The sequence below is a fragment of the Thalassophryne amazonica genome, chromosome 5 (assembly GCF_902500255.1).
Source record: "Thalassophryne amazonica chromosome 5, fThaAma1.1, whole genome shotgun sequence".
NCBI lineage: Eukaryota > Metazoa > Chordata > Actinopteri > Batrachoidiformes > Batrachoididae > Thalassophryne > Thalassophryne amazonica.
This window is the reverse complement of record NC_047107.1, coordinates 24816481-24834042: the sequence shown is the minus strand read 5'-3', so window position 1 is coordinate 24834042 and position 17562 is coordinate 24816481. Positions and strand designations below refer to the sequence as shown.

Genomic DNA, 17562 nt, shown 5'->3' with positions numbered 1-17562 from the left:
ACAGAGGAAAGCTGGAGCTCTGACAGAGTGACCATTAGGTTCTTGGTCACCCCCCTGACTAAGCCCCTTCTCCCCCGACCGCTCACTTTAGAGGTGCAGCCAGCTCTAGGAAGAGTCCTGGTGGATCCAAACTTCTTCCATTTATGGATGATGGAGGCCACTGTGCTCAGTGAGATCTTCAAAGCAGCAGAAATATTTCTGTACACTTCCCCAGATTTGTGCCTCGAGACAATCCTGTCTCGGAGGTCTACAGACAATTCCTTTGACTTCATGCTTAGTTTGTGCTCTGACATGTGTAGACAGGTGTGTCTTTCCAAATCATGTCCAGTCAGCTGAATTCACCCCAGATGGACTCCAATTAAACTGCAGAAACATCTCAAGGATGATCAGTGGAAACAGGATGCACCTGAGCTCAATTTTGAGCTTCATGGTAAAGACTGAATACTTATGTACTTGTGATTTCATTTTTTATTTAATTTTTAATAAATTTGCAAAAATCTAATATACTGTAGGAGGAATTTTAGAGATGGGGTCAAGTGGGAGGGTGAAGTGTTGGCTTTTTAAATACTTGAAAGACACTGGACTTATCAAGAGGATTTAACACGGACTGATACAGAAGGTGGCAGCAGTGCGGCTGCAGTTAACCTCCACAGAAGATGAAGAAACCACATGACCAGGAAGTATGGTTGCATTTCCGGCACTGCTGTTGAAGTAAACTTTTCCATTTTTTTCGTTTTCTGCTTAAACTGTAGGTTAAATTAACGTTTGTTTCCGTTGTGGAGAAAAGTGGCTCGTGATTGTTGGTATCCGGTTCGAGATGAAGGAGACTTTGGCTCTGGTTCAGAGATTCAGCGCTCATCCGGACTCCCGGTGCTGGTTCGTCTCCTGGAACCCGACCGGGACTCTCCTGGCCTCCTGTGGAGGAGACAAGGCGATCCGCATCTGGGGGCGAGAAGGTGCTTCAGCAAAATCCAACGGACACTCTTCCCTTAACCGCTGGACCGTTAAAAAAAGGCGCGCCCACGTGTTTCGGCGGTTAAGATGTTAAAAATTAGTATCTTCGGGTTTTTAAAAAAAAAAAAAAAAAAATTTATTTAGGTGGAAAACTTTCCACTTCTGACTTGTTCCTTAACTGAAAATGAAACTTAAAAGCAACATATATACAGAATAAAAACGCCCACCTTGATTACGCGAGATTCTAGATTTGCTGAGGTAAAAAGTAAAAACCTTCTCACTATCTTTGGATTTTGGACGTAAAATGTGAAATTGTGTGTTTGCATTCTGGGAAACTTGCAGGCCTTTATTTTTGTAATAGAAATATTTTTATTTATTATTTTACACTTTAGCTTGTGCACTTAATTGCGAAAGTAGTTTTAAGGTGCTCCTTCCTCCACTATTACCTCAAGCATCCAACAGATTCATGTGCTATGGACCAGGGACAGGACCTCTGACCTAGCGATCTTCAGGGATGTGTTCTGGTTCCTACACTGTTCATGTTAAATAAGGCTGTGGAGATGCTGTGATCTTTTCAGAATCTCTGGATACTCTGATCACAATGCTTGAGAAGATGAGTGAGGAATCGGCATGTCTGAGTTTGCAATTGTCCTGGATCCAGACTAAGATCTAGGTTTTACTGACTTTCTGGACTCATCTATCAGAAATATATCTGTATGTGAGAAGAGTGTCAAACTTGTGGAGACCTTCACTTATCTTGGCAGTGGCATCAGTGTCTGTGGGTCCTCAGCCTTTAAGATTGAGAGATGCTCGAGAAGAGCTTCTAGAGGTCTATGAGGTCCATGGTACCATGTCTCTTCAGAGGCTCCTTGTCAATGTATGAGTACAGTGAGATGTCATGTAGGTGACTCTGATGAGGGGTATTGTTTGCATTTTGGTCAGATAGCTGCTTTTGGGAGCTGAGGATGGACCAGTTGTCTGCCATCCAGGACCTAAGATGTTCCATAGTTTGGTGAATGCAGTGACATTCCTCACCAGCACATTCTCTCAGAACTGGCCTAACAAATCAACATAGACTTTATCTCCAACATCTCAGGTGAGTCTTGGACGTGTAAAAGTGTGCTTCAGGACGTTCACCAGCGCACCGTGAGAAAGACAGCATGGTCTCCCTGTGGGAACTATCTGGCTTCTGCCAGCTTCGATGCCACGACCTGCATCTGGAAAAAGAACAACAATGATTTTGAGGTTCGCTATTGTGCAACCTTCAGTCTGTTGTTTGCCTCACATTGCACGTTTTCAGATTTTGTTTCTTTCCAACGTCTCCTAGAGCCTGACTGTGTTGGAAGGACATGAAAATGAGGTCAAATGTGTGGCGTGGTCCCCTTCGGGGAATCTGCTGACGACATGCAGCCGGGACAAGAGTGTCTGGGTCTGGGAAGGTTTGTGATTCAAACGTAGATGTCTGTTTGGTTCCATTGGTGTTCTGCTTACACAGTTTGTGTTTCACAGTGGATGAAGAGGATGAATACGAGTGTGTTACCGTTATCAACTCGCACACACAAGATGTCAAACATGTCGCGTGGCACCCGACACAAGAGGTGTGTCACCACTCTATTTATTTATTTTATTTATTTTTTTTTTTTTTACACTTTCTACTGACCGTGTCTCTGCAGCTTCTGGTGTCTTGCAGCTACGACAACAACATCTGTATTTATAAGGAGGATGACGATGACTGGGAGTGCCGGGCCACCTTACAAGGTCACACGTCCACAGTGTGGAGTTTGTCCTTCGATGCCAGCGGGCAGAGACTCGCCTCCTGCAGCGACGACCGAACAGTCAAGATCTGGAAGGAGTATCCAAACGACTGCACCCAGGGTGAGTAGTTTGTTTGTTTTTTCCCTTCACGTAGAATCATTGCTGCCAGTCATCATATTTTCTAGCGTGTATGTGGAGTTTCACTGTATGAAAAGGTCCTGCAACTTATACCCTAATGTGACAATTGACCTCCGGGTCATAAACAAACTGCAACACGTCTGCTTTCCACTGCATTGTCATTTTTTCTTTACATTTTCACTTTGTTTGCTGTGTAATTTCCCTGAAAACTCAGAGAAAGTGCCATGTTTCTGATGGGACAGATGAGGACTGTCCCCAGATGTAGGATTACTGTGTCATATGCATCATATTTTAACCCTTTAGCACCCACCCTCAAATGAGACTGCGCTGCCCAGTAATAGTGTGTATATGATAAGAACCTAAACAATTTATAAATACATTAAGTTAACATTAAAATTATATAATTAACAGGAACTAAAAGGGTTGTGTTCTTCCTCAAAGGTTCTGAATACATTCTGAACTCATGCCATTCCAACTCCTTATACAACCCCTGGCAAAAATTATGGAATCACCGGCCTCAGAGGATGTTCATTCAGTTGTTTAATTTTGTAGAAAAAAAGCAGATCACAGACATGACACAAAACTAAAGTCATTTCAAATGGCAACTTTCTGGCTTTAAGAAACACTATAAGAAATCAAGAAAAAAAGATTGTGGCAGTCAGTAACGGTTACTTTTTTAGACCAAGCAGAGGAAAAAAATATGGAATCACTCAATTCTGAGGAAAAAATTATGGAATCACCCTGTAAATTTTCATCCCCCAAATTAACACCTGCATCAAATCAGATCTGCTCATTGACATTGACCTTATGCCATGACATTGACCCTATGTGTCTTTTTGCAAGGAATGTTTTTGCTCTATGGCAAGATGCATTATCATCTTGAAAAATGATTTCATCATCCCCAAACATCCTTTCAATTGTCCAAAATATCAACATAAACTTGTGCATTTATTGATGATGTAATGACAGCCATCTCCCCAGTGCCTTTACCTGACATGCAGCCCCATATCATCAATGACTGTGGAAATTTACATGTTCTCTTCAGGCAGTCATCTTTATAAATCTCATTGGAACGGCACCAAACAAAAGTTCCAGCTTCATCACCTTGCCCAATGCAGATTCGAGATTCATCACTGAATATGACTTTCATCCAGTCATCCAGGGTCCACAATTGCTTTTCCTTAGCCCATTGTAACCTTGTTTTTTTCTGTTTAGGTGTTAATGATGCCTTTCGTTTAGCTTTTCTGTATATAAATCCCATTTCCTTTAGGCGGTTTCTTACAGTTCGGTCACAGACGTTGACTCCAGTTTCCTCCCATTCGTTCCTCATTTGTTTTGTTGTACATTTTTCGATTTTTGAGACATATTGCTTTAAGTTTTCTGTCTTGACGCTTTGATGTCTTCCTTGGTCTACCAGTATGTTTGCCTTTAACAACCTTCCCATGTTGTTTGTATTCGGTCCAGAGTTTAGACACAGCTGACTGTGAACAACCAACATCTTTTGCAACATTGCGTGATGATTTACTCTCTTTTAAGAGTTTGATAATCCTCTCCTTTGTTTCAATTGACATCTCTCGTGTTGGAGCCATGATTCATGTCAGTCCACTTGGTGCAACAGCTCTCCAAGGTGTGATCACCCCTTTTTAGATGCAGACTAACGAGCAGATCTGATTTGATGCAGGTGTTAGTTTTGGGGATGAAAATTTACAGGGTGATTCCATAATTTTTTCCTCAGAATTGAGTGATTCCATATTTTTTTTCCTCTGCTTGGTCTAAAAACGTAACCGTTACTGACTGCCACAATCTTTTTTTCTTGATTTCTTATAGTGTTTCTTAAAGCCAGAAAGTTGCCATTTGAAATGACTTTAGTTTTGTGTCATGTCTGTGATCTGCTTTTTTTCTACAAAATTAAACAACTGAATGAACATCCTCCGAGGCCGGTGATTCCATAATTTTTGCCAGGGATTGTAGAAACATTGCATAATTTATTGCCACCATTGAAAAATGTCAGATACCTATTTTATAAACGCTACCCAATCTGTAGTCCGTGGATCCCCACAGGCAACATGCTAGTGATACATTTATAGTTAGATCCATAAGTATTTGGACAGTGGCAATTTTTGTAATGTTGCCTCTGCAGCAACACATTGACATTGGAATGAAACAAGTTTCGCTTGTAGTGTCGACCTTCAGATGCAATTCAAGCAGTTCATTACAAAAATGAAAAAAATCACATTAACCTTTTGGGAAGCAGTTATTATATACAGTTGGATCATTTTCCGAGACTAAATTACAAAAATTGTCGCCTTCTCTCCCATAACAGATGGACCTGACTGTATTATGCAGAACCCCCCAAAATTTCCAGATCTGGATCTAGACCTAACTTCATTGACATATGCATTGGTGTATAATACTCACTGTTAAAAAATGTTCTTTATTAGAAGTTCTCAGGTCTGCATCTTGATCATCACTGAAATTCACTGGGTTCTTCTAACAAGCTTTGCACCAGGTTTTTTTTAAATGGTATTTTTACATTCCACTACATACTGTATATAATCAGGATATTATGTTGTTCAGGGTTGCAACAATTCTAACAACTGTTGCTTTTGTAATAATGATTACATTAGTGGTAGCGTGTGTGTCTGTGAGGACATTTTCTTGTGAACACAGTAACTCTAACAACACATGGACATTTGAAACTGTGGGTATCCACTGAGCAGCAGATGAACTGATGTTTTTGGGTTATGTCCTTGCAGTTATGTCTGTGGCAGATATAGAAAATCTTAGATGGGGTGGCACTGGAGGACAGTACATGGGAATCCCCATACATATGTACATATAACTGGGGAATGTTCATTGTTGTGAATACTCTAGTTTTTGGTATTCCAAACCATCTGCATGCAAAGCAGTATGCTGCATTACTTGACAGGGAATATTCCAGCCATGGCCAAGAAACTTATTTGCTGTTCATTAGGTGGTTTAGGGAATGTCTTTAAATGAGGCTGTGCTGCTGCATCGCCATTGCATTTTGATATATCAAAAGTGTGGGAAATGGAATTATGTAATGCAGTTTTAGTCACTATTGCAGTATATCTGACCTTACAACACAGGTGTAAACTGAAAACATGTTATTTTACTGAGTAACGTGTTACTGCACTGGAATTTATATGGAAGGAGAACAAAAATGCACCATGTGGTCCAGCTGGAATTATAGTCAGATCCTCTGCCGTCCTGCAGATCCATCCCTACGTTGTCAGTCATTATTCCATGTTGGACTGAGAATGTTATAGTGACACAAATGATAGCGTGCCAACCTACCTAGGTCACTCCAACAGCTACAACTCCAAACTGTTTGTGTACACTTTTATAAAAACTACACTTTCATCAGAATTCTAGGATTCCTAAAACTCTGTGGGATGTTTTATGTTAAGTGGCTCTTGTTTAGTTAAGAGTTTCATCAGGTTGTCAGAGATGACGATCACATTGTTGGTTTGGTGTTCCCGTCTTTTATATGAACATTTCTTAATTGCAGGTCAAAAAACAAATAAAAATGTTCCAAAGTAGTGATGCTCAAATGAAGCAATAAAGCAGTATTGAATCACTTTGCCAATTGTATTGAACATGGGTTCATTCATTCAGTTTCATTTAAGTGACATCTGGTGGTGAAATACTAGACAACACTGTCAAAATAAGTTCGGCTGATTCAGTAGACATGTTGACTAGTATCTGGGATTGAGAGGTGTTCTTTAGGAAACAAAGTATGTGCAGGGAAGGTGGGCTGTGCTTGTGTAGCTCAAGAGTTTTTCCACTGTTTTTGTACTCAGGCGACGACTTTTTTTTGCTGACTTCTCCAGCTTTTGGAAAAAAAAAAAAAGCGCTCAGGAATTATACATCAGATGCCACGATTGAAGTTCAGATATATGACTGATCCTCCCTTGCAAAAATAGGAGGATCCTATACTGGAGTGACCACAGTAATGTTTACCCACATTTATTCTTGAGGGGTGGTGGCCAAGTGGTTAATACGGTTGGTTTCAGTTCGGAAGGTTCTGGGTTCAAATCCCACCCCTGCCACATTTCTCCATGTAATGTGGAGTTGCGTCAGGAAGGGAATCCGGCGTAAAACCTGTGCCAAATCAACATGCAGATCCACCTTGGATTTGCTGTGGCGACCCCGAGTGCAAACAAGGGAGCAGCTGAAGGCACTTACTTTATTCTTGTTGGCTAAACAATATTTATGCGGCTGTACCTAACTTACAAACTGCTACATTAGTACCTTTTAAGTTGCTTGTTTAGTGAAGCACTCACCTTATTATGACTGATCAGCTCAGTGTTCCCACTTTTGAGAACGGCTTCTCTTCCTGGTTGGCTCCATGTTGATCCAAACAGCAGTGATAACTCCTACAACAAACCCACGTCTGTTGTGATGGGTGCCCTTAAGGTGTGTTTGGGGGCGCAGAAGCTTCCTGAAGCAAGTGTTGCGTCAATGACTCATCTCACGATAATGAAGCGATTCATTTAGGACTGAAGCAGTCACTGCTTCATACGTTCTCGCTTACATCATTTAATCTGCTGCAAAGCAAGCTTTAAAGCAGTGGTTCAAAGAGAACGCAACTTCGAGTTTGAAGCAAGGATCGGAGCTTTGGTGTCAGACTGACATCACTACTCCAAAGTGAAAAATTGAGTAAACTGAAGTGTTTTGTGTGTGTGGTCTCTGTTTTGGCTGATCAGGAGACGTGTGTTGGAAATGTGTCTGCACACTGTCCGGTTACCATGGAAGGACGGTCTACGATGTTGCCTGGTGAGACTCACCTCATTTCCATGTACACGTCAGAACTGTAGAGAAACTTTGTGTTTAACTTCCCATATGTAACATTGTAAAGTGAGCAGGTATAATTACACCTACAGACGGCCTCTGGTTTTAGCCAACTTTAATACGAGCTGTGGAATTAATTACAAGTGACCCCCCTCCCCCCCAAAAAAAGGTGTAATAATGTGGATATATGAAGCATCTAACCAAGGTGGTGGCAGATGTTATCAGTCACATCAGCATCCATCCACGACTAACTAGTCGTGGCTAATGGTCGTTTGTGTTCAGGTGTTGGCTGACAGGCGCTCTGGCGACGGCATGTGGCGACGACGCTGTAAGAGTGTTTAGGGAGGAAGAGACAGCCGATCCGGATCAGCCGGTCTTTTTCCTGGCAGCCCATGTGAGCAAAGCCCACAATCAGGATGTGAACTGTGTGGCCTGGAATCCAAAGGAGGTGGGGCTGCTAGCGTCGTGCAGCGACGATGGAGACATTGCCATCTGGAGGTTCCAAGAGGAAATCTGACACATTGTGTAATGTGGGAGTCATGATGCAGTCTGCAAACTTTTCACCTTCTCAGAAAATACGTTTGAGTAAAATTACATTTGTAAATGAACTGTTTCATAATGTGTTGCTCTTAAACAGTGACATTTATATCAAAGGACATAAAAATGTGTTTAGTACAAATAAAAGTTCAATAGTGTGGAAGAACTGAAAAACAAGGTTTATTTTTATTGGGGAAAAATGGAGACTTTTAAACCAGTTCAATAACAAGAGTGACCATTGGAGTCTTAATCTGGATCAACTTCAGAGAGAAATTACACTGAAAATCTGGTTTGTGGAGCTACATGAAGATCATGAAGTCCAACCCTCCAGGGATTTAATAAAATAAAAAATTCATGACAGTCAAAATCACAAATAGAGATGTGACAACATGAATCAGAGTTTGCAGTGTGGGTAAACTGACTTAATCAGACGGATTCTGAACTTGAACACGTCCAGTTCCTGAAGACTGTATGCAGTAAAACACAGATGTTACATGAGTAGGGAAAGTAATCACAGTTTATCTACAGCTTAAAAAACATTTACAGTTCTCTCGTCACGTGCGCTCTGCGTGTGTGTGTAATTAGTCTGAGTCGCTGTCGCCACTGTCTGCCTCCTTTACATCCACACTGAATTTATACTCCTGGTCACAGCCCATGTAAGCGTCACTCATGAAGTACAGAGTGTAGTGATGAAGACCCATTGCCGGGGCAACAAAGTCCAGCTTGACCTGAAAGCAGAATGGGAGGACATGATCAAAAACCTGACAGCACTAATCACCTGGGGCCTCGTGTACAAAGTCTTACGTGGACTTTCTACTCAAAGCTGGCGTACATCAAAACCCTGAATCTGGTGTAAGCACATATATATTAAGATGTGTGAAAGTGTGCAGGTAGGCATGAATCCACGCACATTCCATTTGTACATCCCACTGAACGTAGAATTGAGCGTGGAACCAAACTCCTCCTTGGCCACGCCCCATTTAAATATGCAGTTTCATGTTAATAGGCCCTAGAAGCAGAGATTCCCCACGACGTCACATCAGACAACATGAACACAGAAAAGAAATTAAACTACAGATGACTGGAAATTACATGGAGACACAGGGAGTTTATTCAGTACGCTGTTAAATGGATTAATCATGAAACTGGTCAAATGTTCATGGGAGCTAAGCGTGTGTGAGAGGCAGACGCTGCGCACACACTGATGTTAAAGTGAGGTGCGCCTCTGCTGACCACAATTTACAGACGCGTTTACTGAAAAATACTGAACACAGGAAGCCTGTTAAGAAGCTCTGCAGCTCACCATCAAGCAAAAACAAAATAAAAAAAACATTTCAATGCGCACATGCTCCTGTGCTCCTGCTCTGGTTTTCGTTCGGAACAATTACACAAACTAAACACAAGCACCCCCCATCTCGCATCGTGGTCAGCACCTGTGTGTGCACAGACAGCCCCTGGGTTCTCGCCGTATTGCGCTCTGGGCCGACCACTGTTCTGTGCGCACCTCCAATAACAGTGACCTTAACCATCAAAATCGGTTTCACAGCCAGTTATCCTCATTTGGAAGTAAATCCGCATGTTCCCTGAATACACGCTCACGTCGAATTGCACCATTCGCAGGGTCCTTTAACAACGCTAACGCAGCCAGTTAGTGCCATTTTACACATCACTTTGCGCATGCTTTTATATCCACACATAATTGCAACCACATGGGTGTGTTAAATGTTCATTAGTGTGTCTCTGATGTGCACATCACTCTGATGACTTGTTTTCACACTGTTAACGGTTCCCAGCATCACCTTTACATGTCCACAGTGGAACAATAGGTGTAGAAACGTGTGTACGCCAGCCTGGATTTTTGCGTGACGCACCGCACATTTCCACGCTCACGTCACTTTTGATACATTTGCACGTGGATGTGAAGACGGCGTGTGCCAGGTTTTTGTGCGTAAGCTTTGTCCATCAGGCCCCTGATCAATTGATCAGATGATGAATAAATCACTAATTCCATTCCTACAACTTCAGAAGTAAAAAAACATGAAACCTTTGCTTTCTGTTGAAGAGTCAGCCTCTTGATGGAGATCAGACTGTTGGACTTGGGGTCTCCGATCACCACCCACCAACCCTCCTCACGTTTCTGAAACAGTGGAGAGGTGGGGTTAAAAAAAACAAACAATTACAGTCACTGCAAACGGTGAAATCTCAGGAGTGTGGGTTGTACCTGTGGAAAGAGGGGTGCAATAACAGGCCCAGTCACCTCCTCCTCTCGCTCCAACTGAACCTGAACCAGAACTGAACTCCCACTGTGAATGAGCACAGACACATTAATGGATGACTACAGGGTATGCTTACAGTGCATCCAGAAAGTATTCACAGAGCTTAACTTTTTCCACATTGTTGTTACAGCATTACTGCAAAATGGATTAATTTTTTCCCCTCAAAATTCTACACACAATACCCCATAATGACAATGTGAAAAGCGTTTTTTTTTTGGAGATTTTTACAAATTTATGGAAAAAACCCTAAGAAATCACATGTATATAAGTATTCACAGTCTTTGTCATGAAGCTCAAAATTGAGCTCAGGTCCATCTAGTTTTCATTGATCATCCTTGAGATGTTTCTACAGCTTAATTGGAGTCCACTTGGGGTAAACTGACAATAAGATGTATTTGTGGCACATTAATGCATCAACTTGTTAAACCTTCACTTATTTCAGAGTTTTCCTAGTATTGGCAAGAGCTTTGGAGCTATTGATAATCTTTCTTTTCTTAGCTACCTCATGTACAGTTTTCATTTGTTTTCTTTGGGACAATCCCAGTTCCTGCCCACGTTCATCTTTTTCTTTGGCTTTTGCCAATTTCTTTTTTAAATACAAATATTGCTTATATACTAAATTCATTTACTCACTTTTCATTTCATATAAAAATAGAAGTGACGGAAAATCATTGCTTATCTGGCTAGACCCTGACTTAAATATAAGACGTACATTAATGCCAACATTTGTTTTCTTATGCATAATGGAAGTGATTATCAAATAAAAATATCTTCTTACCTCCCTGTTTGTTTTCCTGAGTTAAACTGTCATCTCTATGCTAATAACTTTAGCATTGTTGGCAGCTTCCATAGCTTTACCTGTTTGCTCCACAAAGCACTGAGCAAAGGGTGAGAATGCTTATGTACATATGATTTCTTAGGTTTTTGTCATAAATTAACAACAACAAAAAAAAGAAAACCCACTTTTTTAATGTTGTCATTATGGGGTGTCGTGAGCAGAATTTTGAGGGGGCAGGGAGAATTTACTCTATTTTGGAACAAGAGCAATCAGAGTTTTCTGACGTCTGCCAATGGTTGACGAGGACTCAAACCTCTTCTTTGGCCACCCTCTTCTCCTCCTGCCTGGTGGCTCCATCCTCAGCATCCATCTCCCTATATACCCTTGGTCTATCCTCTGCACATGTCCAAACCATCTCATTCTCGCCTCTCTGACTTTGTCTCCAAACCGTCCCACCTGAGCTGTCCCTCTGATATCTTCATTCCTAATCTTGTCCATTCTCGTCACTCCCAAAGAGAATCTCAACATCTTCAGCTCTGCCACCTCCAGCTCTGCCTCCTGTCTTTTTGTTAGTGCCACCGTCTCTAAGCCGTACAACATAGCTGGTCTCACTACTGTCTTGTAAACTTTCCCCTTCACGCTTGCTGATATTCTTCGGTCACAAATCACTCCTACCACCTTTCTCCACCCACTCCACCCTGCCTGCACTCTCTTCTTCACCTCTCTACCACACTCTCCATTACTTTGAACAGTTGACCCCAAATATTTAAACTCATCTACTTTCACCACTTCTACTCCTTGTAACTGCACTATTCCACTGGGCTCCCTCCCATTCACACACATGTACTCAGTCTTGCTTCCACATGTGTGTGAATGGGAGGGAGCCCAGTGGAATAGTGCATAAGTGGTGAAAGCAGATGCAATATTTGCATACTGATACAGAATGTCTGACTGATCAAGATGTTGCAATCTGATTTTTAATTCACAAGCTGAAACAAAATCGTGTCTTCTTGATCTTGGTTTTACATCGTGATGTATTCATGAAGTAGTTTTGACATAATCCTTAAAAGTCTACAAAGTGAAATCTTAATCCAGAATCCAGATCACCTCCGAAATTTAGTGGAGTCATCCATGGCCTATCAATGAGCAGTGCAAATTTGGTGAGAATCGAAGTAGTTTTGAAGTAATCCTTAAAAGCCTATACAAAGTAAAATCTTGATCCAGAATCCGGCTCTCAAATTCAAAATTCAAATTTATTAATTTATATAGCGCCAATTCACGACAAAATCGTCTCAAGGCGCTTCACAACATAAAAAACAATTAAAAATTTAAAACACAATAAAAACAACCATAAAAGAAAGACAGCAGTAAAAGAATAGAAGATTAAAAACACAACACTAATGATAAAACAGGGAAAATAAACGAGTCTTTAAACAAGATTTAAAGGTCTCCACAGTGTCCGACTGCCGAATGTGTGCCGGCAGATCGTTCCACAGAGCTGGGGCATGATAGGAAAAAGCTCTGTGACCGGCAGACTTTTTATTCACCCTGGGAACACACAGAAGTCCTGCACCCTGAGAACGCAGGGCCCGAGCTGGTACATAGGGGCTTATCAAGTCAGCCAGATAGGGAGGTGCAAGTCCATGAACAATTTTATAAACTAAAATCAGTACTTTAAAATCCGATCTTGCAGAAACAGGAAGCCAGTGCAGGGACGCCAAGATTGGCGTAATGTGGTCAAACTTTCTGCTCCGTGTCAAAAGTCTGGCAGCAGCATTCTGAACCAATTGAAGACCCCTGATCCTGGACTGCGGTAAGCCAGAGAATAGAGCATTACAATAGTCCAATCTAGAAGAGACAAACGCATGAATCAAAGTCTCAGCATCAGCCATAGACAGAATAGGACGAATCCTCGCTATATTTCGCAAATGGAAGAAGGCAGTCCTTGTAATGTCTCTAATGTGGAGATCAAAGGACAACGCAGGATCAAAAATTACTCCAAGGTTCCTCACTTTATCCGTATGATGTATAACACACGGACCTAAGCTAAATGCTAGCTGATCAAATTGATGCCGATATCTCGCTGGACCAAAAACCATAACTTCAGTCTTATCAGAATTTAAAAGCAGGAAGTTACTAGACATCCAACTTCTTACTGATGCAAGACAATCTTCCAAGGATTTTATGTGAGTAAGATTACCAGCAGTTATTGGCATATACAATTGAGTGTCATCAGCACAGCAATGAAAGGGAATCCCAAAACGCCGCAATATATTCCCGAGGGGTGCTACATAAAGAGAAAAATGCAAGGGGCCCAAAACGGATCCCTGAGGAACCCCGAACTTCATGTCTCTACGATCGGAGGAGGTTCCATTACACAATACACAGTAGGAACGACTGGACAGGTACGACGTCAACCGTGCAAGAGCAGTTCCAGTAATCCCAAAGTGATTCTCCAGCCTATTGAGTAGAATATGGTAATCCACAGTGTCAATCAACTTTTTTTCAATCAATCAACTTTTTTCTTGTATAGCGCCAAATCACAACAAAGTGTCAAAGTTAGTGTCAAATGCAGCACTAAGATCCAGCAGCACCAGGACCGTAGTGATATCCGAGTCCATTGCTCGCAAAAGGTCATTTGAATTTGAAATCTCAATCCAGAATACGGCTCTGGATCACCTCCAAAATTTAATGGAGTCTTCCATGGTCTAATATCTATCTATGGTGAAAATTTCATCAAAATCCATGCACTAGTTCTGATCCTGGTAACAGAGAACGTGCTGTTCCAGCAAATCAAATCAATTTTATTTATATAGCGCCAAATCACAACAACAGTTGCCCCAAGGCGCTTTATATTGCAAGGCAAAAGCCATACAATAATCACAGAAAAACCCCAACGGTCAAAACGACCCCCTATGAGCAAGCACTTGGCGACAGTGGGAAGGAAAAACTTCCTTTTAACAGGAACAAACCTCCAGCAGAACCTGGCAGTCTTCTGCTGGGACTGGTTGGGGCTGAGGGGAGAGAATCAGGAAAAAGACATGCTGTGGAAGACAGCAGAGATCAATCACTAATGATTAAATGCAGAGTGTTGCATACAGAGCAAAAAGAGAAAGAAACACTCAGTGCATCATGGGAACCCCCCCAGCAGTCTAAGTCTATAGCAGCATAACTAAGGGATGGTTCAGGGTCACCTGAACCACCCTAACTATAAGCTTTAGCAAAAAGGAAAGTTTTAAGCCTAATCTTAAAAGTAGAGAGGGTGTCTGTCTCCCTGATCCGAATTGGGAGCTGATTCCACAGGAGAGGAGCCTGAAAGCTGAAGGCTCTGCCTCCCATTCTACTCTTAAAAACCCTAGGAACTACAAGTAAGCCTGCAGTCTGAGAGCGAAGCGCTCTATTGGGGTGATATGGTACTATGAGGTCCCTAAGATAAGATGGGACCTGATTATTCAAAACCTTATAAGTAAGAAGAAGAATTTTAAATTCTATTCTAGAATTAACAGGAAGCCAATGAAGAGAGGCCAATATGGGTGAAATATGCTCTCTCCTTCTAGTCCCCTTCTAGTTTTTCAGCATCACTCTGAGACAAGTCCTTTCTAATTTTAGAGATATTGCGCAAATGTAAAAAAGCAGTCCTACATATTTGCTTAATATGCGCATTGAAGGACATATCCTGAGCAAAAATGACTCCAAGATTTCTCAAAGTATTACTGGAGGTCAGGGTAATGCCATCCAGAGTAAGGATCTGGTTAGACACCATGTTTCTAAGATTTGTGGGGCCAAGTACAATAACTTCAGTTTTATCTGAATTTAAAAGCAGGAAATTAGAGGTCATCCATGTCTTTATGTCTGTAAGACATTCCTGCAGTTTAACTAATTGGTGTGTGTCCTCTGGCTTCATGGATAGATAAAGCTGGGTATCATCTGTGTAACAATGAAAATTTAAGCAATTCTTTCTAATACTGCCTAAGGGAAGCATGTATAAAGTGAATAAAATTGGTCCTAGCACAGAACCTTGTGGAACTCCATAATTAACCTTAGTCTGTGAAAAAGACTCCCCATTTACATGAACAAATTGTAATCTATTAGATAAATATGATTCAAACCACCGCAGCGCAGTGCCTTGAATACCTATGGCATGCTCTAATCTCTGTAATAAACTTTTATGGTCAACAGTATCAAAAGCAGCACTGAGGTCTAACAGGACAAGCACAGAGATGAGTCCACTGTCTGAGGCCATAAGAAGATCATTTGTAACCTTCACTAATGCTGTTTCTGTACTATGATGAATTCTGAAACCTGACTGAAACTTCAAATAGACCATTCCTCTGCAGATGATCAGTTAGCTGTTTTACAACTACCCTTTCAAGAATTTTTGAGAGAAAAGGAAGGTTGGCGATTGGCCTATAATTAGCTAAGATAGCTGGGTCAAGTGATGGCTTTTTAAGTAATGGTTTAATTACTGAAGAGGGCCCTCTTCAGGTCGGTGGAGTGTCCTTGCCTTAAGTGGAGGAGTTTAAGTATCTCGGGGTCTTGTTCACGAGTGAGGGACGGATGGAGCGTGAGATCGATAGACGGATCGGTGCAGCATCTGCAGTGATGCGGTCACTGTATCGGACCGTCGTGGTGAAGAGAGAGCTGAGTAGGGGGGCAAAACTGACGATTTACCGATCAATCTACTTTCCGATCCTCACCTATGGTCATGACATTTGGCTCATGACCGAAAGAACGAGATCGCGAGTACAAGCGGCCGAGATGAGTTTCCTCCGCAGGGTGGCTGGGCACTCCCTTAGAGATAGGGTGAGGAGCTCGGTCACTCGGGAGGAGCTCGGAGTCGAGCCGCTGCTCCTCCACGTCGAAAAAAGTCAGCTGAGGTGGCTCGGGCATCTTTTCTGGATGCCCCCTGGACACCTCGCTGGAGAGGTGTTCCAGGCACGTCCCACTGGGAGGAGGCCCTGGGGAAGACCCAGGACACGCTGGAGGGACTACCTCTCGGCTGGCTTGGGAACGCCTTGGGGTTCCCCCGGAGGAGCTGGAGGAGGTGTGTGTGGATCGGGAGGTCTTGGCGGCTTTGCTTGAGCTGCTGCCCCCGCGACCCGACTCCGGATAAAGCGGAAGAAAATGGATGGATGGTTTAATTACTGCCACCTTAAAAGCCTGTGGTACATAGCCAACTAATAAAGATAGATTGATCATATTTAAGCTCGAAGCATTAATTAATGGTAGGGCTTCCTTGAGCAGCCTGGTAGGAATGGGGTCTAATAGACATGTTGATGGTTTGGAGGAAGTGACTAATGAAAATAACTCAGACAGAACAATCGGAGAGAAAGAGTCTAACCAAATACCAGCATTACTGAAAGCAGCCAAAGATAACGATATGTCTCTGGGATGGTTATGAGTAATTTTTTCTCTAATAGTTAAAATTTTATTAACAAAGAAAGTCATGAAGTCATTACTAGTTAAAGTTAAAGGAATACTCGGCTCAATAGAGCTCGAACTCTGTCAGCCTGGCTACAGTGCTGAAAAGAATCTGGGGTTGTTCTTATTTTATTCAATTAGTGATGAGTAGTAAGATGTCCTAGCTTTACGGAGGGCTTTTTTTATAGAGCAACAGACTCTTTTTCCAGGCTAAGTGAAGATCTTCTAAATTAGTGAGATGCCATTTCCTCTCCAACTTACGGGTTATCTGCTTTAAGCTACGAGTTTGTGAGTTATACCACGGAGTCAGGCACTTCTGATTTAAGGCTCTCTTTTTCAGAGGAGCTACAGCATCCAAGGTTGTGCTCAATGAGGATGTAAAACTATTGACGAGATAATCTATCTGACTCACAGAGTTTAGGTAGCTACTCTGCACTGTGTTGGTATATGGCATTGGAGAACATAACAAAGAAGGAATCATATCCTTAAACCTAGTTACAGCGCTTTCTGAAAGACTTCTACTGTAATGAAACTTATTCCCCACTGCTGGGTAGTCCATTAAAGTAAATGTAAATGTTATTAAAGGAGACCTGCATTGAAATAAATGTGGTCAGATTTCAGAAAAGAAATAGCTGATATGTATTTATAAGACCCTTGTGAATGCAGTAAAGTAAATCTGTAAGCCCAAATTTGTAATTCAGCGGAGAAATATTCATTTAAAAATTACAAATTTGCAGCTAACATTTAGCCCTCTGTGAAAACAGTTTGTACATCCGGATCATTTCCATGACGTCGGTGACAAGACGACGCGTTCCCGCCTTCAGTCCGATCCCGCATTGAAATTGATTTTATCTCTTAGTAATGCTACTGTTATACACATCCTGGTTT

General features: G+C 41.8%; 2 protein-coding genes across 2 annotated transcripts in view; one reads left to right on the top strand and one right to left on the bottom strand.

The window, feature by feature from the left end:
• The first annotated feature begins 649 nt into the window (after window positions 1–649).
• Window positions 650–8535, top strand: ciao1 (cytosolic iron-sulfur assembly component 1). Its single transcript, XM_034169813.1, has 7 exons — window positions 650–956; window positions 2051–2199; window positions 2282–2393; window positions 2464–2552; window positions 2628–2829; window positions 7578–7647; window positions 7945–8535. Exons 1-7 carry the CDS (start codon window positions 818–820, stop codon window positions 8177–8179), a joined length of 996 nt encoding a protein of 331 aa, XP_034025704.1. The 5' UTR covers window positions 650–817; the 3' UTR covers window positions 8180–8535.
• snrnp200 (small nuclear ribonucleoprotein 200 (U5)) overlaps window positions 8489–17562 on the bottom strand; it is a 55803-nt gene continuing 46729 nt past the window's right edge. Inside the window, exons 42-44 of the mRNA XM_034169804.1 lie at window positions 10421–10502; window positions 10244–10336; window positions 8489–8927 (exon numbers count right to left, since the gene is read on the bottom strand). Of these exons, the coding sequence (XP_034025695.1) occupies window positions 8781–8927; window positions 10244–10336; window positions 10421–10502 (322 nt within the window). The 3' untranslated portion in view covers window positions 8489–8780. The remainder of the gene's footprint in view (window positions 8928–10243; window positions 10337–10420; window positions 10503–17562) is intronic.

Coding starts and splice junctions, on each gene's coding strand:
- ciao1 (XM_034169813.1), top strand. CDS start 818: ATGAAGGAGACTTTGGCTCTGGTTCAGAGATTCAGCGCTCATCCGGAC. Junction 2,394..2,463: donor GAGTGTCTGGGTCTGGGAAG/GTTTGTGATTCA, acceptor TGTGTTTCACAG/TGGATGAAGAGGATGAATAC. Junction 2,553..2,627: donor CGTGGCACCCGACACAAGAG/GTGTGTCACCAC, acceptor GTGTCTCTGCAG/CTTCTGGTGTCTTGCAGCTA.